The 25,277-nt window shown below is 32.5% G+C and overlaps 2 protein-coding genes and 1 long non-coding RNA gene across 7 annotated transcripts in view; 2 read left to right on the top strand and 1 right to left on the bottom strand.

Moving 5' to 3' along the window:
- Positions 1-291: 291 nt before the first annotated feature.
- LOC11426987 (uncharacterized) lies at positions 292-5,173 on the top strand. The gene is made up of 3 exons (XM_003624773.4): positions 292-583; positions 669-1,193; positions 4,696-5,173. The coding sequence occupies exons 1-3, from the start codon at positions 430-432 to the stop codon at positions 5,028-5,030; spliced, it is 1,014 nt and encodes a 337-aa protein (XP_003624821.1). The 5' UTR covers positions 292-429; the 3' UTR covers positions 5,031-5,173.
- A 2,838-nt stretch (positions 5,174-8,011) lies between these two features.
- The window catches only part of LOC11426986 (alpha-L-arabinofuranosidase 1), a 43,839-nt gene continuing 26,573 nt past the window's right edge, over positions 8,012-25,277 (bottom strand). Inside the window, exons 1-18 of one of the 4 annotated variants that reach the window (XM_024770429.2) lie at positions 18,328-18,403; positions 15,732-15,824; positions 15,571-15,625; positions 15,097-15,302; positions 14,885-15,006; positions 14,611-14,764; positions 11,021-11,090; positions 10,366-10,511; positions 10,240-10,285; positions 10,090-10,142; positions 9,818-9,962; positions 9,558-9,676; positions 9,366-9,437; positions 9,175-9,278; positions 8,973-9,029; positions 8,665-8,860; positions 8,384-8,527; positions 8,012-8,154 (exon numbers count right to left, since the gene is read on the bottom strand). In XM_024770429.2, coding sequence (XP_024626197.2) covers positions 8,059-8,154; positions 8,384-8,527; positions 8,665-8,860; positions 8,973-9,029; positions 9,175-9,278; positions 9,366-9,437; positions 9,558-9,676; positions 9,818-9,962; positions 10,090-10,142; positions 10,240-10,285; positions 10,366-10,511; positions 11,021-11,090; positions 14,611-14,764; positions 14,885-15,006; positions 15,097-15,302; positions 15,571-15,625; positions 15,732-15,824; positions 18,328-18,390 — 1,941 coding nt within the window. In that variant the 5' untranslated portion in view covers positions 18,391-18,403 and the 3' untranslated portion in view covers positions 8,012-8,058. Of the gene's footprint in view, positions 8,155-8,383; positions 8,528-8,664; positions 8,861-8,972; positions 9,030-9,174; positions 9,279-9,365; positions 9,438-9,557; positions 9,677-9,817; positions 9,963-10,089; positions 10,143-10,239; positions 10,286-10,365; positions 10,512-11,020; positions 11,091-14,610; positions 14,765-14,884; positions 15,007-15,096; positions 15,303-15,570; positions 15,626-15,731; positions 15,825-18,327; positions 18,404-25,277 lie in introns of those variants that run through there. The other 3 variants (XM_024770430.2, XM_024770431.2, XM_039827539.1) reach the window with 3 other exon arrangements.
- Positions 11,798-14,140, top strand: LOC120576903 (uncharacterized). 2 transcript variants are annotated; one of them, XR_005642977.1, is made up of 4 exons: positions 11,798-12,127; positions 12,840-12,932; positions 13,014-13,109; positions 13,877-14,140. It is a non-coding gene; the product is annotated as an uncharacterized lncRNA (long non-coding RNA). The 2 variants fall into 2 exon arrangements; XR_005642976.1 differs by lacking the exon at positions 12,840-12,932 and having other exon boundaries at positions 11,801-12,127.

Below are 25,277 nucleotides of genomic sequence, written 5' to 3'. Positions count from 1 at the left end.
TTCATGCATATTTGGATGCCCATATCATATCAAGTCATTATTTTATTTTCCTTTTAACGAATACCCCCTCCTACTTTTTTCCTTCTTTGCCGGGACAGTCATTGAGATCCCGTGCAACTTCAACAAACCTCCCTCCCTTACTTACTTCACTAATCACTAGTAATAATCACTGCTAAACACAAAACTCAACCAAAAATTAACTAATCACTACCAAATTACCATTTCCATTTTCATTTTCTTAAAATAAAAAAATAAAAAATAAAAAAGATGATGAAAAGAGAAAAGAAAACCGAACCCTGATAATTAACACACCACGTGCAATTTACTTTACTTTAATTTTACTACTACCTTATTCTTTCTTCAGCGTGGTAACCGTTATACTCTTTATTACACCACTCACCAAAACTCACTTTCATAAAGGAGAAGAAAATGAAGAGACAAAGCAGCACGGTGTCGCCGTCGTCGTCCCGGCGAGAAACGACGCCGGACAAAATTCACGTCAAGACAATCGGCTGCATGTCCGGCATTCTCCATCTCATCTCCACTTCTAATTCCCGTCGCCACCGCCGTTTCCTCACCTTCGGTTCGTTTCGTTTCACATTTTCGTTAATTATTATGCTTTCTCAGAAAATTTTATTTGATTATTCCTTTTTTGTACTCATTTTCAGGTAAGAAACAGTCTAAGAATCAAGTTTCTACCGTCACCGCCACCGCTAATTTGCCACCAGAAAAAACGAATGAGAAGAAGAGTAGTGATGAAGTTTCAACCGTACGAAATTCAAAATTATCACGCGAGGTTCCGAGGAGTCCGACTTTACCGGCGGAGATTCGCCGTTCGAGTCCAAGGAAGTCATCGGAGAATGTTCGTGAAACGCCGGCGTTAGTGGCGAGGCTGATGGGACTGGAATCGCTTCCGGCTTCACCGGAGTCAGTTGTGGAGAAGAGACAGAAGCTGCTTGGAGCTTTGCAGAGATGCGACGAGGATCTCAAGGTGCTGAAGAAAATCATTGAATCAGTGAGGACTCCTGAACCGGTTTCGTCACCTTCGCCGGCGGTGGTTAAACGAACGGTTGGTGAGGTGAAATGTTCGGTGGTTAACGGTGAACAACAGCAACCGAGTCCTGTTTCTGTACTTGACGAGTTCACTCGTTCGCCACTCAGTCCAAATTGTCACTTCGGACGCCATTCACATTGTAAGTCTTTAATCTTCATAATCTCTTTTTTTTTCTTACTAATTAGTTTTAAACGTTAATTTGATTTCAATTCGCGATCATTCTAATTGTAATAACACTATACACGCACCTAAAATATTGATTTAAATTTGCTAAAATATTGAATGCATGCTAAGAATTTTCCAATGTGTGAATTGCATGATTTTAACATACTCTTTGCATGGAAACATCACAATCACAAATTTGAAGGTGTAATTTATTATTTTACTAGCAAGGAACAGAGTTTACGTTTTAGGTAGTAATTTTTTTTGGTAGCAATCAAAACTTGATTTGTTTGTAGATCATTAGAAAAAGGATTTTGTCTCTTTGTATTATTGATAGATCATTAGATGAACTGATTAACTATTTAGGTTGCTTTGATTTTCTTGTTTTTTTTTCTTGGAGATTATATTATGAACTTCCAATAGTATTTTCTTTTTTGAATTTGCTTTAAAGAGTTAGGTGTGAAATGACTAAAAGTAGGGGGGGAAATGGGGCACAGATAAACTCCCTTTTTATGTTTTGGATTAATTGATTCCTAATTTTATTTTGGAGTACATAATTGCATAAAAGGTTAGTAAGTTACTATTAAAATTAATGTGGAAGTTGACATGTACTACTCTTGTATTTTTTGGGATTTGGATAACCGATAATTACATGCATTTAGTTGTTAGATTAAGTTGAATGGTCTATATTTTAAAGCAGAATTTTTATTTTTTCATTTAAATATCAAACTAGAATTTAAAATAGGACCTTGTTAACAAATGTTTTTTCTTTCAATAGTGATTGTTAACGAGTGTCTAAACACTCTTTAGCGATTCTCAATTAAGAAACTATTTTTTAAAAAAACTTAATAATTCAATTTTTAATGTATTATTAAATATACAAATTTTCGTACAATTTATTATATAAAGTCCTTCAAAATATCCTTATAACACTCATTACATTTTTCTTAAAATATACACAATATTTTAACTAAGACGACTATCATTCCAGTGAAAGAACATTTACAATCTTTGAGCTAAAATATAAGTTTGCAATTAACTTGTTGAGATGATGTATATGAATTTAATTTCTTATAGGAGACACAATGATTTTCTATCAAAGAGCACATGCTGCCTCTATCCAACAAAATTTAGGATGCCAAATTTTAAATCATAAACTTCTTCTATTCCAACACATCATGACCATCATATAGTGGCAGACAACTTAATTCCTGTTGGTTATGCAATCATCTTGCACCTAATTTAACAGTGATTAATTTACAGATATTAATGATAATTTCCCCTTAGTCCATTCATCCTGAACCTAATTTAACTATGATTAATTTCCTCTTCCCAACTATTATTACTACAAAAATGTTTTTTTTACACCCGTTTTTCCCTAAAACATCTGGTTAATCACATGTAAAATTGTGGTTATTCCAATTGAATGTATAATTGATTTAAATCACTTAAATAATTATAAAATTTGGTTAATCATATAGTTGAATTAACCATAAATTTTGACCATAGAATGAATTAACCGTCTATTCAATTTAATTAACATATCATGATTAGTGGATATATCTTGACAAAAAAAGAAAAAAGAAAAAAGAAAAAAGAAAAAGTGGATATATGATATATGATCTACCCCATTGTGACACCAATTAATATGATGCTTATAAAGATGAGTGGTTTAATAGACATCCTCTCTCCTATTACTCATGGATCCCACATATAACTAATTTTATTTTTTTCTATATTTAATTGTTGTATTTTTTTAATATTTAAAAATAAATTATATATTAGTTGCAAGAGTAATATTTAATTGATCAACATTAAATTTTCAACAAAAACTTTTTTTAAAACAACAAATAATTTACCCATTTGAATGGAAAAAAATACATAGATTGGATTTAAACAAAACAACAAATAATTTACCATCATTTATTTTATATTGTTTTTTCAAGTTTTAACTTTTTTTTAATTTATAATTAAATTACTTCAATATTTTAAAATTATATAATTATAAATAAATATATAAATTATTGTTAAAATTTAATGATATAGAGTTATTTCATGGATCCAATTAATAATTATTTTGAGGTAATGAGTTTAAAAGATTTGATACTTATTAAATATTAATTATAAAACGAATTACATATATAATCGGAATCCATTTAATCACTCAAATGGAAGGCTGCATTGTGGATTGTCTTAATTTCCATATACTATAGAACCGGAATTAAAGAGAAGCTAACTAATGACCGTTTTTCTGTGGTCCAAAACGATAGTAATATAAACTAATAAATCATGGTACTTTGGTGGATGGATCTTGGACCACTATTTTGTACTATAAGAAAGGACTATGCCTCATGCTAGCTATGATATGAGACAGTCAAAAGATGTTTCAAAAGGAAAAGGAGGGAAGAGAAAGAAATACACTACACCACCCTTTGGAACTTTATTACCTGCCCCTAGTCATGCAGAAACGCACTTTTTCAGGGATTTGTTAATTTTTTTACCCCACCAAACCACTCAACTCCCTCCCAACAAACAAGAGCCTTGTTACTTGCTCGCGCAGGTACTGCATTTCTGCAGGTTGATTCATGCGTGTGGTGGCCTGATGAAGACGTTGTCTTCTCTTATTGTGTTTATATATAAGGAAACAGTTATCATTATTGAGGGCTATCTGCAGTCATATAGTAGAACATGTATAAATGTCCATTACTTTTATTTAAGTTAAAATAAAGAATTTTAAGTACAACTAAATCAATATCAAAATTAGTTGTTGGGTGGGTCCCTGGTACCAACATTGGTGTACAGAAAATTAGTGTCATATTCAACCTAAGACTATTTGGTTCAACGGAACTCATGAAAGGGATGAATTTTAAAACGATTTGTGTTTAGTTCAACAAGATGAGAGGATGGATTTTAATGAGAAAATAAATGTAAAATTACATTTTAACTCGAGCTAAAATTAGGTTACAAAGAATTCCCTTCGAACCAAAAATATCCTCAAAGCTATGGAATACCATAAGGGTTCTCACATGGATTGTGGATTTAAAAAGAAAAAGTTGATATAACGACATGCTTACACTTTAATCTTGTATCAATTGTGTTATACCTAGTTTATTTAAAGATGTGTTAATAACTAAGTGATTGAACTCAAGTGGTTAACGGACTCCAATCATAAGAGAATCAGTTGGCGAACCTAAGTTCAAATCTTGATTGAAGTTAGTCAAATTTTGCTCACTTATGGCCAAATGAACTTCAAATTTTTAGGGGTTGTCCATTTACCTAGGAATTTGAATGTTAAAACTAAAAAAATAGTGTTGATAAACTTCCAAACAAATGTCTATATAATATGACATTTTCTTAAAAAAAAATTAAACATACTTTTAATATGAGTTGAAGTATTCCTTCCATTTCTAGCTTATAAAACTTTGTTTCTCTATTTCGAAAAATAAAACTGATGTCTAATGACTTTGTTTTGTGCACAGCACGAATGCAACAACAGAAGCAGCAGTTACTGAAGAAGCCAGGAGAGGAAGAAATCAGCAGCACGTTATATATGCACGAGAGAATGACAAACGAGTTGGTTAGTAAGAAAGTCAACGATGAAGATCATTCAGTTATGTGGAGTAGCAAGGGCATGAAGAGAAGTGTAGATGAGGTGTGTAGGGATGTTGCTTGGGGAGAAAATAGAGAGCTTGGAAGAATAGGATTAGCTTTGCAGGATTGTATATGCAGGGATTTAATTGAAGAGATTGTTAGAGAATTAGGATGCTCAAATACTTTGCCATTTGAGTCCTGTAAGAGAAGACTATGCTTCTGAACTATATAACATTATTTTGTTCCTTTTTGCTTGATTGTTGTTTTTTATAAATTTATATAGTGTATGTTATCTAACAAATTACATTGGATTTAGCTGCAGGTTATTGTTCAACATAATGTACAATCAATTTATTTATTTACTCACAAAATACTATATAGATTGACATATTTTTAGAACACTTGCTCGACCTTTCATCCAATACGTCCAAAGCCCATTACCGAGTCATATACCCAAAGACCTGAAAAGACCAAGTCAGATAGGTAAGGGACGGATCTATCTCATAGTCATGTGTAGCTATAGCAACATATGAATTTTTTTTTAAAAAAATTAGTATTTTTTTCTTTAACGACCGAATTTTCAGTCGCTAAGGTATGAAAATTAGTCGTTAATATGTTTAGCGACAAAAATAGTGACTGAAAATTCAGTCACTATAGTAAAAATAAATCTCTCATACGTTTAACGACATAAATAGTGATCGAAAATTCAATCGCTAAAGTATAAAATATTAAAAATTGTTCGTCAATTCAATTGCTACTTATTTAACCACACTTAAAATGTATTTCTAAATCCGTCCCAGGATATAAGTAAAATGCACATGTATGTTACACTCGAATGTTTGGGAGCAGAACACGATAGACAGGGGCAAGGAATGTGTCAACTACTTTATGAGTATGAGGACTCAAGATTTGACCATGATGGGAGCATCAGTCTAACCTCCACCAGTATGTATGGTTAGCTCGGAATAAACCATATGATATACACTTTCTACTCCATAGATACTAATCCTCAAATCTTGGTTACGACACATTGCCTACAAGGTGCATCATACATACAGTTCTTAGCAAGAATATTTGGCCCCATCGTTGTTGTTGTGTACAAATGTGAGTTATATGTCTCACATCGGATAAAAAAGTAAATGTTGAACACCTTATAAGTGAGAGGACTCATAAACCCATTGTCTTAAGGTTTTGGGTAAGAGTGTGGTGTCTCTCTCGCTTGTATGGTTGTTCAAGCCTCGATGTGGACGGTCCTCCGAGCTCCCCCCATAATCCAACAATCGTGGGGCTGCAATAAAGATGTTTCCCCTGCCACACCATAATGGCATAACACCATCGAGACGACGGTCCGAGTTCAATCTCTACCTATGGATAGTGAAGCTCTCATTGCAATGCAAACAACCATGTAAGAGCAGTGACGCCTAAACCAGACACTACAATCACAAGTTCAAGAAGTGAAAACCGGAGACACTCCTAAAGAAACCCGAGAGCAGCAAGATGAAGAAAATTTTCCAAGATATTCCATCAAGACCATAAACATGCCACGTCAACACATTCACGAGAACAAAATTGATGGACCAAAAATAAGAAAATCTAATATTACATGAATGCAATCAAAACTTTTTTATTTATATATATATATGATAATATTATTTGATTAAATCCTTTTTTTTATTTTTAATACATTTAATCTATAATAATCTATTATAGTTTTTAAAATTTTATTTTAAAATATTTTTAAATAAATATAGATACCCATAAATGCACAGACATTATATCTAGCATCTCTCTTATATTGAGCACAAAACTTACTCTTACATCTTTATTTCTATCTTGTATTCCAAGCTATAATTTCTTAATCAAAATAAGTTATAATTTCTTCTTATCATGATAATTTCTAACTTAGCTCCACCCTATAACAAGAAATACTAAAGATCATAGGATAGGGTGATAATATCATATTTTGCTGACTAATTAATAAATATTCGATTTGGATAAGATATCTTAATTTGCATTATCATATCTCTCTTATCTTGAGAACAAAACTTTACCCTTAAGGCTTTATTTTATTTCTTGTTTTAACTCATGCAATATAAGGTAGAAATATTTGGTATTTCTATATTTCTCCGCTAAGGCCTTATCGGTAGAAAGTTGGACCGTTCAAGTGAATCCCATAGATAGCTTGAAGGAATGCCTGCAATCAATGAATTCTTTCTCTATGGCTAGAAAAGAAAGAAAGAAAGAAAAAAATTATTGGTTGCAACTTCATAAGACCAAGGCCTTGATGGATAATTTTATTTTTAAGTGATTGAGAAATTACTTTTTTTTAACTATAATAACCAAAGTTGGGTTTACTTAGAACATGGTGCACCTCTCTATGTGGCTTTTAATTTTGTATAGCTTTTGATGAAGGGACAAATTTTCCAAGGACTTAAGTTACTCTCGAGTCTTGTTTGCCACCACTTTCATAAAGGAAATATTGACATTTTTAGAGACAAGTACTATCTCTGTTTTCTTTACCAATATCAGTAGGTCATAATCAAATTCTAGTAGATGGTAAAATCCTTTATTGCTTATAAAGAGGAAGGAGGGGGAACAATAACCATATTTCAACATATTTTCCTTTAAAAGCTACCATATTTTTACGTTAATGGGGCTTCTTCCGATGTCGAATCGCGCGAAAGATAACTTAGTGCCAGAAAAGAGTATCCTCTTTCAAAGGATAGGGCGATGGAGAGACTGGCCAAGCTCCCCAACTTCGTAAGCGGACATAGTTTCAGAAGAACTCCCCAAAGTTAAAGAAGCCCTGGACATTTTTTTTATTAGTTAAAGTGATAAACACACTTAAAACTCATACGTAAAGTTGCCTGATCAAGAGTTCCATTTCAAATAAAAACTTATAATATAAAAATATCAACATTGTCAGTAATCTATACCATACAAATCTCTTGAACAACTTACATTATTCTTTGAAAAATTTCTCCGAAGTTATTCAGAATTCAGATACACATATACTAATAGAAAGTGCAAACTAATGGTAATAATAAAGGTACTTTAGTTGGTAATGAATATCAACATTAAGATAAAGGAGAAATAAAAAAAGTTGGTACAAAAAGGTGAAATAATTTATTTATGAAATAAAAATATATACATTTTTTGAACCGAGAAATGTATACATTTCTCCCAATTTCGACTCAAAGCATCATTACACCCTTCTTTCAAAAAACAAAACAACATCCAACCATCGTATTTTAGATTGATAGATCAAATGATGTAACTGAATAAGGAGGAAGTCTAACATCCATGTCATTGCTTGCATTTCCAAGTGCAGTTCTTTGGGGCACAATCTGTATATACATAAAATAATCATATATTTAGTTTTAACACAATCAAAGACTACGTGGTTAAATAAGTTTTTCGTCTCTATCTTTAGAAAATAATTTTTAGTCCTCGTCACAAATACTAACATATTTCAATGGGCACATGTGACAAACTACATATTTCAAAAAGGAGGAAAATCATCATGTTCGAAGGGTGAAACTTTAATAATATTTTGTGATGAAAAAAATTTGTAACCTTATTTAGCTCCGAGAAGGAATTCTCATCCATTCTATTGGAGGACGTAAGCACCACCATTGATGAATTAGACGATTGAACAGTTGAATTTAAACCATTTATTAAAATCATGAAGTTCTCAGTGGCATTTCCAAAGTTGACTACCTGTAAAAGTCAATAATTTCAAAGTTAATTAATTGAGTTATAATCTTCATTCTTAGCATTTACCGTAAAAAAAGATTAAACATTTTTCAAGATTTAAATCAACATTCACTTTTGATAAAAATTCAAGTTACCATTACCTTTACTCTTAGATAATTCTTCCCATCTTGAGAATTTTTATACTCAATTGCGGATGCAACAATTGAGCTAGAAGAATTTTGAAGAGTTGAATTAAGCAATGTTGCTCCACTAGATTCAATAAAGAGTTGTTGTAGCCAATAACTTGGAGTTCCATAATTCTGATAAGAGTTAAAAACAATTGTATCTGGTATCCACCTATTTTGATGGAAAATAGATTAAATAATCATCTTTATCTTTTACATAAAATAAAAAAAATTACATATATAAATGATAAATAAAAATAAATGGTAAAACATAGGAAAATTACTTTCTGTCGTTTGTGTTTAAAAAGAGTGGTGCATATGCAACCTTGCTAACAATATCACTGCAGAAAAAGTATAAAATTGAAATATGATTAAAACTTAGCTCAAAATAACACATACTAGTTCATAAAATTAAACCTTATAAATCAAATTTCATGAAAAGCTATGGCTATATAGCTATATAACTATAGTTATATATAATCAAACCTATTCTTTTCAAGCCCAATGAGAAATGCAGCTTCAGCAACAGCTGCATAAAGGCTTCCAGCACCAGCATCTTCCTTCCAAACAGCATACTCACTAACAAATGCCTGTATATTTATTGTAGAAATTAATAAAACTTGAGAAAATTCACCTATCAAGAAATTTTTATTTCTATAAAGAATTATTAATCAAACCTTTGGACCGGATCTTGGTGCGTTATCGAACTTGGTATGATCGGAAAATATGTCCTTAGAATCTGTATAAATCTATTAATAAAAATAAAAAGTATTATTAACAAGGATATATAAAATGTAAGTGGCTTAAACTGAAATACAAAATTAATAACTTTAAAAATTGGAAGAACAAAAAAAAAAAAAGACTATTACATGAAAATCATAGAGATCTGCTGGGTGATCTAATTGATGTATAGAACCGTCACAATTTGAGATAATTTGAATATCAGGAGAATCATGTTTTATAGCTTCATAGAACTTTAGGTAGTTTCCTATTCAATAAAAAAAAAATACAAATTAGTAAACTAAAGTGTATTAATTGCTCAACCACCTCACTTATCAAATATTTTTTGATTAAATATACATAAAAAAAAATTCAATTTGTCTTCCAAATTAACTTAAAAAAGTTATACCTAGATAGTTATATTTATGACAGTCTTCATTTCCAATGGCAACAAATCTCAAATCAAATGGCTCAGGATGTCCCATGGAAGCTCTAAGAGAACCCCATTGTGATGTGGAAGAACCTCTAGCAAACTCAATACCATCTAGGGCTTCCTATTAATTAATGATCCAAAGTGTAAATATAAATAATAATAAATAAATAAATAAAATTAAAAATACTGCTGAAGAATAAAAAATAATTTCTATAAAAAAATGAAAAATACTGTGAAGAAAAGTATACTTGCACAAATGGTGAAATATCAGACGTATTAACTTCATCATGATGGCTAATACCTATAAGAGACAATAGATAAATTAGCAATTAAAAAGAAAGAAAAATAAATAACTTAGGGACTAGACTTTATAATGGATTTTTTAGGAAGAACAATACCACTGTTAAACACCCACACTGGGAATGCACCAAGATCCTCTGATAGCTGTTTCAATAAACAATAAGACTTAAATTTTTCATTTTGATAAGGAAAGGATTAATATTTTAGAAAGGAAATAAAATTACTTGAAGCCCCTCAAAATAACCAAATCCATCATCAGTCCAATAATTCCATATGTCATTAAAGTGGCCAGGTCTCTCTTCCCATGGTCCAACTGTATCTTTCCATCTAAATGCATTTCTCAGATAATCTCCTTCTACATAACAACCACCTATAACAAAACAAAAAAAATTGTGTTAGGTTTACATAATTTTTTATTTTTTTATTTTATAATATAGATGGATATCAAACTTCCCCACCTATAATAAAAATGCATGAATTTTTGCATGAGATTGTAAAAGAAATTAACAAAACTTATGAGTGATTTTTGTGTGTTATGTTTTCCGACTCTTAATTTAACATATGAACTCAGCATTTTTTTGAAAACATGTGAACTAAGTATTGAATAGTAAAAATATAATTATTTTAAATTTATTATTGCCTAAGAAACAATGCTTTTTTGGCAATATTGCCGAACATACATTTTTTAACAAATATCTTTTTATTGAGTAAAAATTATGTAGATCCTACCATATTGAAAATAGACCCTATATAAAATGGTGAGTCTCATATAACTTTTACTCTATTCTATAAATGAATAAATGTTAAAAAAGAGAGTGCTAGAATAGGAGATATCATTCAAATCAACCTTAACAATTTTAACTTATTATTGTACCCTACCTGGGAATCTAAAAGTTTTTGGCTTGAGATCTGCCGCCATTTGATAAAGGTCGCTTCGAAAACCATGACCCTATGCCAAGATATATTGATTAATGAAGTTAGTCCATTTAAAAGAATTTTCCTAAAAAAATTAAAATAAAATAATTGCATTGCCAATTTGTCAAAATAAAACATACACTACTACAAAATAGAGGAAAAATAACGCTACTTTAATAGCGCTTATATCACAAAAGCGCTATTAAAAGAAACACGGAAGTGTTAGCTAGCGCTTTTTCAAAAAAAACGCTATATAAGGTACAAATTTCTAGTAGCATTTTATTTTAAAGCGCTTGTATGGTTCCATAAAAAAGTGTTAAATTTAAAAAAGCGTGTACGATTTACTTAAATGGCGTTTGATTGAAAAAGCGCTATCTATAATTCAATATTAGATAGCGTTTGTGAGCGCTATCTTTAGAAGGAAATAGCCAGCGTTTATAGACATGATAAAAAGCGCTATCTTTAGAAGGAAATAATAGATAGCGTTTATATATATGATAAAAAGTGCTATTTTGCAAAAGTTGAATTTACCCGAGTGGCTAAGTAAGGTTTTTGGTAACCAGTGGTCTCGTGCTTGAATCTTGCATCAGCCAATTTTTGCTTTTTTTTTTTTTTCTTCCTTTTTTTAAGGTTGCTGGAACCTAGTGGTCACCTGTTCGATTCTGGCTTCAGCCATTTTCGCTTTTTAGTATTTTAAATTCTTAACTAATCTCTTTTTTATCTTATTTCATGAAAAGTGAGTATTTATTAAAATCATTAAAAATAGCATAAATTTTACTCCTGAGACAATCCAAAGACCCTTTTGTGATTCAACTCTGCAAGAAACCCTTTCTTCGATTCATCTTGAAAAACCCATAAACCCTTTCTTCGATTCAACCTCCTTCATTCACGATTTCTCGCCGCTGTTCCTTTCATGATTTCACGCATCTCCTCCGTTCGTGATCTCTGTTCACGACCACTATCCTTCACAAACTTCGTCGTTCACCACCGTCTCTGTTCACCGCTCTTCTCCGACGGCAGCAGTGCGATTCCTTGTGGCCACGACGATGAAAGTCTTCTTTGTGTGCGTAGGTAACTCTAAAACTAATGGATTTTGTTCTTTTATGTTTCATCCCTTGATTGGTAAGTTTGAAATCAAATTGATTGTAATACAATATGATGATAAATGTCCTGTTTTAGCAGAAAAGTTAGTTTGTGATTGTGATGTGAACTTTTTTCTGTTATGAATTATATGATTTGAGTCTATAAGAACACAAACTACTCTCCTGCTTGTATTATGCCCATCAAGTGTTTGTGGAATTGCTTCAGTCAACTTTTTAATTTGTAATGGTTATTTCTACCCACACTTAGTTTTAGATTATTGGTTGGTTAGCTCTCTCCATATGTTAATTAATAAAGCATATTTTTCTCATTGTTCTAACTTTAAGTTTTGGGGTCTATTTTATTTAGGAAATGAAGTACTTTAAGGAGTTGTGTAACTTATTCCTATTTACTCAAGTGGTTGCAAGTTAAGGAAAAAATATAAGACTGTCAATGGCTTTGCATATATTTGAACAATTATAAATACAATTTATTTCTAGGCAATAATTCAGAATGTCTATTTTATTTAAAGGTATATGTATTGTGTGTTTTGGTGTCCCATCTATATAAGCGAAAACTTCATGATTATTTATCTGTTTGGGCATCGATTTTGCACCCTAAAATACATGTTTGATGTTAGTGCTACAAGTTAAGCTTTGAGACGATCCTTGATATTTTTTTGTTTAATTCTCTGCATTGTAAGGACTAAGGATCACTTCTCTGGCTTTGTAAAAAACCTTTGTGTATTGCATCAAAGAAACATGCTAATAAAATTGGTTGTGAAGGAAGATGCAAGGTATTTTAGCCACACATGGTTGCTGTTATGTAGGCAATATTAAAGACATATGCAATTAGTTTTTTTTTTTTTTTTTTGCAGGTCAGATTTGGGGCTAGGCTAAGAGACTCTAAAATTCATGTAGCTGACTATGAGTAGGCAAATCTTCAATATATTTACTTCCAATGGATATTCTGGGTGAGCTTTTGCTTTAAATAATGTTGATTTTATATTACTAGGTTTATAACATGGTAGAAGAATGTCTTTACATAAAAATGATTGACATTGCCGGTGGACGTGGTGGGCAAATAATAGTAAGTTTTACCTTCAATTATGTGATTTATGTGTGTTGAAAATCGCCCATTACTTGGCTCATTGTTTGTTTAGTTGGTAATAGTATCACAAGTTGGATAAGCGCTATTGACAATATGTATAGTAGGTATTGTTTAGATTAGTAATTTTTTTAGTAGATACACTTGAAAGTTTTATTCATATTAATATTTAATGATTGAATTTTTTTTTTAAGGAATATGTAATGATTGCTTGGTAAGTTACAAATTACAGGCTCTAATTATATTATATAGACAATCAAACATGAGTCCTTATAAATTATAACCAAGAAAAAGAAAATTATATTTGCCATGATAATCCCTTAAAAAATATTTGTCTTGTTAATTATACATTATAATTTTGATATGTACAAAACACAAGGTTGACTCCAATAATTAACACCTATAAGTGAATCTTCTTTCAATAAGAGAGTTTGTTTTCGTTGGTAAGACATTTTCCTCAGGCTGCTCTAATGCACTTCAATGTGTGAGTTACGCTAAGTTGTGAATTATGACAGTCATTGAATAGGGACCAAATATAATTCCTAATGCAGCATTATTTGTTTTTAAATGACTTTCTTTTTTTCCCTATATTTGTTTTTAAATGACTTTCTTTTTTTTTTTCCCTATATTTAGGTGAAGGAAGATCTCAAAAATGGAAGTGCATCATGATCGGTCTGTTTGTTCATATAACATCTTCTATGGCTTGTTATGGGGAGAAAGGTTGAGACAACCAAGAAACAGGATAAGATTGCTTGCTAAGAAGATTTTGATGTTTCTGTTGACTATTTGTAACTGAAAGAGATATTTTATCATTTGTAACTTCTTAGAGATTAGAGATGGCAGAGAATCATTTGTATCTTTTATGTTATATATAACAATTACCTACATTTTATGATATATTAAATTTTTATTGGATAAATACACCCGTCTCAACTACTACATGCATATAAAAATATATTTTTTCTGCTATGGTATAATATATTATCTATAAATGATTTAGATTTTAATTCGAAAAATACCACAGCTGCTGTACATATAATCGCACCCTTAGATCGCGTTTAAAGGTATAAGCGCTATGTAAAACCACACCTTAGATGGCGATCAAAAGTTAAAAAAGCTATGTAAATCCCCCTTTAGATAGCGCTTATTTGTGAAAGCGCTATGTAAAACCCCCATTTAGATAGCTTTTATTTGTGAAAGCGCTATATAAGGCCATCATCTTTAGATAGCGCTTTTTGCTTATTTTAAAGCGCTATTTAACCTTTACCAGCACCAAATTACATAGCGCTGGCTAAAGCCCAAAAAAAGCGCTATCTAAGCCCTTTTTTGTAGTAGTGATAGAAAAAAGAAAAAGAAAAATATCATACCTTATATGTATCCAAGGGCATAGCTGACACTTGATCTAACCATACTACCCCTCTATTGCTTGTTGTTATTTGTAGACTTGAATTATGATTTGTACCATTAGCTTCAAGAATTGTCTCCATCCTACTCCACTTTGTAACATTAACTCCAAAAGCACTGACATCGATTAATTAATAACTCAATTAGTTAATTTTAGTTACAATAACTCAATTTATTTGATGAAAAATTAAAAATATACAATGTAGCTTAAAAATTAATTAATGATGAAATTATCACCTTATGTTTGTTGAAGCCAATTTTACACCATCATCAGATCCGATAAATGAAACTTGTAAATTAATAGGACCAAGTGATCTAACATAGAACACCACTTTATACTTTTTCCCTTGCTCAATGTTCTGTTTGTAAAAATATTAGAAACATTAGTTATAAATGACATTAATTTTTTTGTCATATACAAAACAAAATGTTAGAATATTAATACTCACCATGCCCCAAAATTCAGGATTGGAGATACCAACACCACCAAGTGGACATGATTGTCCTTGACAAAGAACATCTAAACGTAAAGCAACCTTATTACGCTCAAAACAAGAGGAACGATCAGTTGATACGATAATCGATGATGAATTATCTTCAATAATAGTCCATAGATTAATATTTGATGAAACATTGGAACCTCCTGCTTCAAAACCTCAAACATTAATTTAGAATAATAAAAATAATTAAATCACGAATTTGTCCTTGATTAGACCTCAACCCATCAAAGAGACTTTTTGAGTAAAGGAGAAAAAGACTCAAAGCAGGTAATATCTCATACATAAAAAGTGGCACAAAATTAGTGAGATAAACTAATTTACAAAGGAAATGTAAGAAACATATCTCTAATTCGGTCACCAAAATTAGTGTTGGTGAGTTAATTACTGAAGATTTTTTTTTAATAAGTGACAATCAATATATACCTCTATTATCCACAAGTTCTGCCCACAATCCCCCAGCTCCTGCATGATTAATTTCCTGGAAAAAATATGTATTGAATCAATAAATAATAAGTTGTCATGTCACTAACCAAATAACTAATTAAGTAATCTTTACAGTAATCAAAACATATATTATAATTTACCTCAAAAAATGCTCCAAAGAATGTGTCTGGAATAGGCCTTCTAGTACGTGCATCAATCTCTAATTTTGATATATGGCTAGCATTAGCATTAACATCAGCTGTGTGGGATTGTGATGGTTACAAGAGTCCGGGTCCGGATGGCATTCCTTTGGGATTTATTAAGGAATTTTGGCTGGATTTGAAAGGTGACATTATGCGGTTTGTGTTGGAATTTCATCGCAACGGTCGCCTCTCAAAAGGAATAAATAGCACCTTCATCGCTCTTATTCCAAAGATTGATTGTCTGCATCGTCTTAATGATTTTCGCCCCATTGCTCTAGTGGGCTGTTTATACAAAATTTTGGCGAAGTTGCTAGCAAACCGTTTGCGTCAGGTAATGGGAACGGTAATCTCGGATACTCAGTCAGCGTTTGTAAAAGATCGCCAAATTCTTGATGGTATTCTAGTAGCTAATGAGGTGGTGGATGAGGCCCGCAAGTTGAAAAAAGAATTGTTATTGTTTAAAGTGGATTTTGAAAAAGCGTTTGACTCGGTTGATTGGAATTATCTTGATGATGTTATGGGAAAAATGAGGTTTCCAACTTTGTGGCGTAAGTGGATGAAGGAATGTGTCAGTACTGCAACTGTTTCTGTTCTGGTTAATGGTAGCCCTACTGACGAGTTTTATATGCAACGGGGACTGCGTCAAGGCGATCCTCTCTCGCCTTTTCTTTTTCTTCTAGCAGCTGAAGGTTTGAATGTTCTAATGACTTCAGCAGTAAACTCAAACCTTTTTACTGGTTACTCTATAGGAATGCATTCCCCCACTGTGCTTTCCCACTTGCAATTCGCTGATGACACGCTTTTACTAGGTGTCAAGAGTTGGGCGAATGTTCGTGCCTTGCGGTCAATCCTTGTGATTTTTGAGAATATGTCTGGCTTGAAGGTAAACTACAATAAGAGCATGTTGGTTGGTATTAACATTGCTGAATCTTGGTTACAGGAAGCCGCTTCTATTTTGTCTTGTAAACTTGGTAAAACTCCATTTATGTATTTGGGGCTGCTCATTGGTGGTGATGCTAGACGTCTCTGTTTTTGGGATCCGGTTTTAGAGCGTTTAAGATCTAGATTGTCGGAATGGAAAAGTAGAAATTTATCTTACGGTGGTCGCTTGATTCTCCTTAAGTCTGTCCTGTCTTCGCTGCCTGTCTACGCCCTTTCTTTTTTCAGAGCTCCCGCAGGTATAATCTCTTCCATTGAATCTATTTTAATTAAATTTTTTTGGGGTGGGAGTGAGGATCATAGAAAAATTGCCTGGGTAGACTGGAATACTATTTGCATGAATAAGGGGGCTGGTGGATTGGGGGTAAGGAGATTACTTGAGTTTAATATTGCTCTTCTTGGTAAATGGTGTTGGAGGTGTCTAGTGGATAGGGAGGGTTTATGGTTTAGGGTGTTGTCCTCTTGATATGGTGAGCAAGGTGGTCGGTTGAAGGAGGGGGGCATGATAGGTTCAGCTTGGTTGAGTGAGATAATTAAAATTCAAAATGGAGTAGGTGTGGAAGGTGGTAGTTGGTTCGAAGAAAGTATCTCAAAACGTTTAGGCAATGGCTTAAATACTTTCTTTTGGTCGGATTGTTGGTTAGGGACAGAGTGGTTCATGGTGAGATTTCGAAGGTTGTATGACTTATCGATTCATAAGGACCTGTCAGTGGGAGAGATGAACATTTTAGGTTGGGGTGAAAATGGAGAGGCTTGGAGGTGGAGGCGACGTTTGTTAGCTTGGGAGGAGGAGTTGGTAGTGGAGATTAGGATTTTACTTACTAATGTTACTTTGCAGGATACTGAATCAGATGTTTGGCTTTGGCGGCCCAACATTGGTGATGGGTACACTGTTCGTGGTGTGTATCAAATGCTCATGCGGCAGGAGATGCACAATTATGACGTTGTTTCGGATGCTCCGTGGCATAAGAGTGCTCCTCTGAAAGTCTCTATTTGCGCGTGGCGTCTTCTCCGCAATAAATGGCCAACAAAGGATAACTTGGTGCGACGAGGTGTTATTTCTTATGATACTCAATTTTGTGTTACAGGTTGTGGACAAAATGAAACAATAGACCACTTAATTATTCATTGTCCTATTTTTGGAGCTCTCTGGCAACAAATTAAAACTTGGATCGGTGTGTTTTTTGTGGATCCTCATCAGGTTTTGGACCATTATTATCAGTTTGTTTATTCTTCAGGTGATTATGCTCCAAGAATGTCTTTTCTTCATTTGATTTGGCTTTGTGGTATTTGGGTTCTTTGGAATGAAAGAAATAATAGATTGTTTGTCAACACAGCTAAAACAACAGAGCAACTTCTTGAGAAGGTTAAGATTACATCTCTCAAATGGTTGAAAGCAAAAAATGTGTGCTTTCCTTTTGGTTATCATTTATGGTGGCAGCGTCCCCTTACTTGTTTAGGGATTGGCTGATGTATGATGTATTTTTCGTTCATATCTTTTGTGGTTTGATTGGAACTATTTTGTAACCTTGTTTTGTCTCCTTTGGCACTCCTTGTGCTAGGGAACAAAACTCTTTGTTAATATATCTCATTTTAGCTTCTTAAAAAAAAAAACATCAGCGTGACATTCAGAAATGACCAAACACACAATCAAAGAGAAAAGAAAAGCATTAAACATATGTGAGAAAGACATTGTTGCTAATATATTTTGAGCAATCATTTTCACTTATATTTATAGAGGAACAAAGACACAATTGAAGATGATGATAAGGATGATGAGTTGTTAATAACATTACCTACCTATACTTTAGCTGTAGTACCCTATTTACTATTTACAAATCAAATTATTAAAAACATTCCTTAATTTAATTTATATTCTAGTTCTAGTTTAAAACTCTTACCTAGTACCCACATTCTTTGTTTATGAAAAATTGGAATAAAAACATTCTTTAATTTAATTTTATATTCTAGTTCTAGTTTAAAACTCTTACCTAGTACCTACATTCTTTTTTTTTTGAATGTTTATGAAAAATTCGATAATCCCAACTTGAAGTATATCAACTACAGCAATTGTTTTTCTTTGTATAAAAAAACTACAGCAATTTTTTTTTGGATAATCCCAACTTGAGGTGATCAACTACACCTTTCCGTTTTTATCGATAAAAATAATAGAAGTTTGAAGAATAAAATAGAAAGGAGGGAGAAAATGATTAACAAAATAAAGAAAAATGTTACACCAAATTAAATTTAGTATTTTTTACATAAAGGTATAGATATCGAAAATTTGCTTATTTAATTAAATAAAGAACGATTAAGTTGTAAATTAAATAATCTATACAAAAGATAAAATTAAAAAGGAGAAAGTCGCACAAAAAGCTTGTATTCCATATATATATATATATATATATATATATATATATATATATAAATAAGAACCTTAGGGTTACTATAAATTCTCAACCCTACGATTCTCCTTTGTGGAAAGCATTATTAGGCATTTGGGAAAATTTTCAGCAAAATATTGTGTGGCTGTTGGGTGAAGGGAAAACCATCAATTTTTGGTTGGATAAATGGACCCTATGTGGAACCTCTCTTTTCTCCATCACTAATCAAAATTATGTTGACACAACCCTCTATGTTAAGGATGTGGTAACCCCTTCAAGAGATTGAGATTATAATTTTATTACTTCTAACTTACCATTTACCTTTGCTTTGCAGGTCCTCGCACTCCCAACACCTAAGAAAACTGATGGACCTGAGAATATTGGTTGGGGAGGAACCAACATTAGAGACCACAATTCAAAGTGCGTATGAATCTCAGATGAATAGAGCTTAGCTTATCGAGGGAGATTGGAAGGCCTTGTGGAGTTGGAAAGGCCCTCATAGAATTCAAACTTTTATGTGGATGACGGCTCGTGAGCGACTTCTCACAAATTATCGTATAAGCAAATGGGGTGCCGGGATATCTGCTACATGCTCTGGATGTGATAAAGACAATGAAACAACTATTCATGTTTTGCGGGACTACCCCCTAGCAATCCAAACTTGGATAAGGTTAGTCCCTTCAAATCAAATCTCTATTTTTTTCAGTTTAACTGCAAGGATTAGATCTTCAAGAATATCAACCATCACCTGCATGACATTCAGAATAAAAAGTGGAGAACAATTTTTTTTTTTGTGGCTAGCTCACACATATGGATGTAGACGAACAAAACTATTTTTGAGCGTCAGCCCTCTTCTTTTACCAAAAAAATAAAAAATAGATTTCTTAGGAAAATGAAATAAGTTTTATCCTTTAAAAAAAATATCTTTTTATCCCGACCATTGCATGTTTTATGGTCAGTATAAGATAAAGACATGATAGAATATAGAGCTGAAAAGAGTCGGGATTTGATATGGACCTATGCACATGATAACAAATAGGATATCATTATTTTATTATAATTAAACGAGAAAATTACTCTCGTAGTTAATTAAATATTTTAAATATGGCATGTAATTAATTATAAATAAGTAAGTAAAGACAACATTTTAAAAACGGAAGAATATCATGGTAATAAGTAAGGAATGAATTTGTAATAATGTCAGGGTAATTTTATACTAAGCTTATACTCCGGATAAAAATTATAAAGGCAAGTCAGGATAGGATAGAAAAATAGTTTATTTTATCCTATCTCTTTAGTGCATCAAATACGATGCACTAATATATATATTTTTTTTTACAAAGTCATTTAATCATCTCTTATAAGTGAGAGATTCCAGAAACTCAATATCTTAAGGATTTGAGTAAAGATGAGGTGTCTAACTCACTTATGTGAGTATTATAGTATTAGTATTTATACCCTATTGTAAAACTTTTGTCATTCTAATGAAACCCTAGTGTTGTTCAATTATCTCTCTCTTATTCTTTAGTGCCAAACAAAAACATCACTTTTATGATCAATACCTTTTAAGATCAATACTAGAAGCTTAATTTTAATTAGATGTTAATAAATTTGGTGTGTTTTGAAAAATTTATTTCAGATTTTTTTTTTTGAGAGAAAAAAAAAATATTTCAGATGTCAATAAATTTGGTGTGTTATGGAATATAAAACAGTTGGCAATGTTTTATATGATTTTCTTAAAGGGCGTTTGTTTAGTCATATTTGGAGATTTCTGAAATATGATAGTGAGAATAAAATTATTAATTACTTTAACTATTAATCAAACACATTTTCTCTATAAACCCAGGGATAAAATTCCTTTCCATCTTGTATTCTCAGGAAAATTGATTATATTTCGTAAACTTGAAACAAACGCAAACACCCTCTTAGTGATTGATTTAAGAACTGTATGATGTCATCCATTATGGTGTTTTCAAAAATTTAGATAGTGTAAATGGTCTATTATAGATAGAAAAAGGTCATGATTTATAAGCCTGGAGCTGCACACTATGTTTTTTTTTTTTTTTTTATAGAAGTGCTCCACACTATTTAATTGATTAGTTTTTGCAAATTGAATTAATCATGCAGCTAGAGGAGTAAATGCCATTAAATTGACAATCAAATTAGTTTTAATTTGGACAATCATGCGGTTTAGTCTATCATGTAGAGCAGTCAAAACGGGCCGGCCCGTTTAGCCCGAATAAATATAGGGTTTGGGCCTAAAATATTGAGCCAAATTTTAATAGGGCTTTTTAGCCCGGCCCTTAAAAGCCCGGTACCCGTTAGGGCTAGCCCGAACGGGCCGCGGGTAGCCCGTTAGCCCGCATAACAAAAAAAATTCTATAAATTATATATATTTTTCAAATAATTATTTACTTAGTTGATTATCAAAGTAAAAAACAAAAGTGAAAATTCAATGAATTAACACAAATATAAATGTAATATAAAATTATATTTATTCATTTCGTTATTTATAATTTTAAAGATCGAATATATAAATATCTATAACCATAACATATCTAATTTATTTAAAATCATTTTACTCGTCGTTTTAGTTTACCACATTTGTACGAAAATGTTTACAATTTATTTTTGTGCTAGACATTATTTAAACATATTAAAAATATTATTTATAAAAAAATTATAGCAGTGTTTTATAGTGCTTTTTTAAAATAAAAAAAATAAATACGGGCCGGCCCGTTTAGCCCGCGGCCCGTGTAGGGCCGGGCTCGGGTAGTATATTTCAAGCCCGTTTTGTCAACCGGGCTTTTGACCCGGCCTGCTAGGGCCGGCCCGTTTAGGGCCGGGCCGCCCGTTTTGACAGCTCTACAGTATCATGTGATATGTGTTCCCTCTTTAATGTGATGTAATGTGTAACGTCCGTTTCGAATTATTTAATTATTTAATTGAGTCTATAATTTATTAAGATGAGTTTATATTATATTTGTATAATATATGTGTGATTTATATGATTTATAAGATTGAGGTGGATTATATGATTTTATGAGGAGTTGTGACTTATTTTATTGTTTAATAAAATAAGATTTGAAAATAAAATAAATATTGAGTTTAGGGGCTGTTTTGAGATTTTAAAGAGTTTTTGGGGAGAAAGAGAAATAAGATAAGATAATTGGAGGAGATATAAAAAGAGAAAACCTAGTTTAGAAAAACATTGTACGTACGATCAGTTTTTGGAGAAAAGGGAGAAAAACAAAGAGAAGGGAGAAAGCCTAAGAGTGCTGCGATTTTCTTCATTAAGGTAAGGGTGAGACTAACTTTGCAATTTTATTAAGTCTATGAATCAACAGTTACATTTAACATGAATTAGGGTGAGTTTAAGAAGAATCATAAATTAGGTCAAATTGATAGAATTGATGATTAAACGGTGAAAAGTTGTTAGATTGATGTAGAAACTGTTCTTAGACCTTAGATAATGATTATGATGAAATCTGGAATCAATGTTAGGCTTAAAACCATGAGAAAAGATGAATTTTCGTAAAAACTGCACTTCTGCCCGAGCCAACATTCATCGCTCGCCCTCGCGAACGATGATCCTCGCCTCGCGAGGGATGAAGTTCATCGCTCGCCTCGCGAACCTTTTTCCCTCGCCTCGCGAGTTGCACATCGCAGCTCGCCATAGCGAATAGATGAACTCGCCTAGCGAGCTAGACCAGAGAGCATGCAAGATTTCGTATTTTTGACTTTTGAGTTGAACCTTAGATGCTTTTGAGTGTCTGAACATGTCTAATAATGATCAAGAAAGAATTTAGAATGAGATTGAACCTGTAAAGACTTAGAATGAAAATTTGGAGAATCTGACTGAACTCGCCATGGCGAGCAGAGGCTCTTGCCTCGCGAGCGTTTGTGTTACATAATGCCTTTTTAGGTTAAATGCGATCCCTGTCATTCGAGTTGATGTGAGTTGATCTTAGAGGTTAGAAACTAAGTTGTTTACCTTGCTGTTAATGTCCCAGTAAGACTGATGCTTATGAATTAATGTTGCTTATAATGTTATATAATTGTATATACATTACATGACTTAAGTTTGATAATTGAGTTGTTGATTTACATTCGATATTATTATATCATGATGGTTTGCATACTGCCTATGTTGCTGTTTGTTATTTAACTAAGCTGCATGAGTCGGTCTAAGTTGTTGAAGATGATGATGTTCCAAATTATTGGATTAATATAAGAGGTTGTCGAATTAAGTTGTTTTAAGAGGTCGAGTCCATGCATTAGCATTCATTGTTGGGGGCTTGATGCCCTGGAGCTTTGTACTCACCACGTTGGAGCATTAGCTCAAAATTAGTGATGAGGGTTTGATGCCTTGGAAGTATATTAATACTCAAAATAGCGATGGGGGCTTGATGCCCTGTATTGGTACCACATGCATATAAGAGGTCTAAGTTGCATATTTGCATTTGTCGAGTCGATGATGATAAAATGATTAATTGGTGATTATTAAGACTCAAGTGATTTTATGATATATTATTATCAATGTTGAATAATGAGATGTTTTATGTTGTTAAATATAATTGTTGAATTATATGCTTAATATTATTATTGTTTTGTGAAATATCACTCCTTCTGCTTGGAAATGTTGCTCTTCGTATGAGTAACTTGCAGGTGATCCAGAGTAGTTGCCGTGTTTTGCTGTCGTGAGTGGCCTTTCCTCACTGAGTCTTAGGTTGCTCTGATACGTAACGGGAATGTGATCTTTTGTGGCTATTTCTTGTTCCTATACGTATTTGATTTATGAATAATGTTTTTGAACTAGATTTATGATGTGATATGATGAGTCCTGCGTGCCAAGACAATTTATGAAGTTGAATTTAATTCCGCTGCTTTTATGTTGAAGTTTTTGTTGAAGGATAAATTATTATTTATCTATTTGAGATTTTAAGAAGTGTGATATCCCGTTTATGTGATGTTTTACTGATTATTGATGAAATTTTTAAATTGAAAAAACGGGGTGTTACATAATGTGACCATTCCCGAAATTGAAATCACAAAAAAAAAAAAAGGAAATGATATGTAAAGGAAAGAAAATTTGACAGAGAATTAAATACAACTTTTTACTATTTAATGGATATGTATTTAATTGAGAAATAAGTCAACTATTTAATTGAGTTAAAACAAATATGATACATTAATTTAATTTATTGTTCTTTAATCAGTGTTCCGGGGGCACCGGTTAGCAGCACCATTTTTATTATAAGCCTATTTACAGATGTTTGAGATGCGGTTGATCAATTTTAAGACAAAAAAAAACCGTTCAATCCAAAGATATAATTACATGCGCGCGATTCGGCTTACCAAGCTCTTTCATCCTTTTCCCTGCATTTATACACTTGTAATCTGCCTAATCATACCACATCTGAAATTCAAATTAAATAAGACATTGTCATTATTTTAAATAATTAAAACACTTACGCTACATAATATTAAATAATTAAAATGCTTATGTTACATTATTTTAAATAATTAAAACATTTACGCTATATTATTTTATATAATTAAAACATTTACGCTACATTATTTTAAATAATCACTTTAAAGCATTTAAAGAATTTTAAATAATTTAAACACTTATATTATGATGGTTCACCCAAAGAGGGTTTGGCACGTGCCTCGCGTAGTCGGACAACAGTGACGTGGTCTCAGGTCCTCTAGGAAAAGGAGGCCCTCCAACAGGATATGCCGATATCAGCGGAACACGACGACGTCGTCGCTGAGTCTGAGGCTCATGCTCACCCTTAGGAATAACATTCTCTGCCTCAATATAATCCGCCACAACATCCTCTAGTACATCTTCATCACCTGCCACCTCCTCATCCTCTGCCTCGTCCTACGGCTGATAAAACATTCGATCCTTCTCCATCCGATCATATCCCTGAAATCCCTCCGCGTACTCATACGTTTGTGTCGAATCAACCATCTGGGAGGAGTAATCCATATGTGGCTGTGAACTCTCTACACCTGGCCTCGCGTCCCTCCGCTTCCGAGCCTTCGGGATATACGGGTTTTGATCCACCTTTTCTCTCCGAGCACTAGCGGTACTCGCTGCTTTGCCTTTGCGCATCCTATCCCCTCTAATAACCCGCTGCCGCTCATCCTCGTCCCTAGTCTTATCTGTTCA

The sequence above is a fragment of the Medicago truncatula genome, chromosome 7 (genome assembly GCF_003473485.1).
Source record: "Medicago truncatula cultivar Jemalong A17 chromosome 7, MtrunA17r5.0-ANR, whole genome shotgun sequence".
Classification (NCBI taxonomy): Eukaryota; Viridiplantae; Streptophyta; class Magnoliopsida; order Fabales; family Fabaceae; genus Medicago; species Medicago truncatula.
The sequence above is the reverse complement of the archived record's forward strand: the minus strand, read 5'-3'. Positions and strand labels throughout refer to the sequence as shown.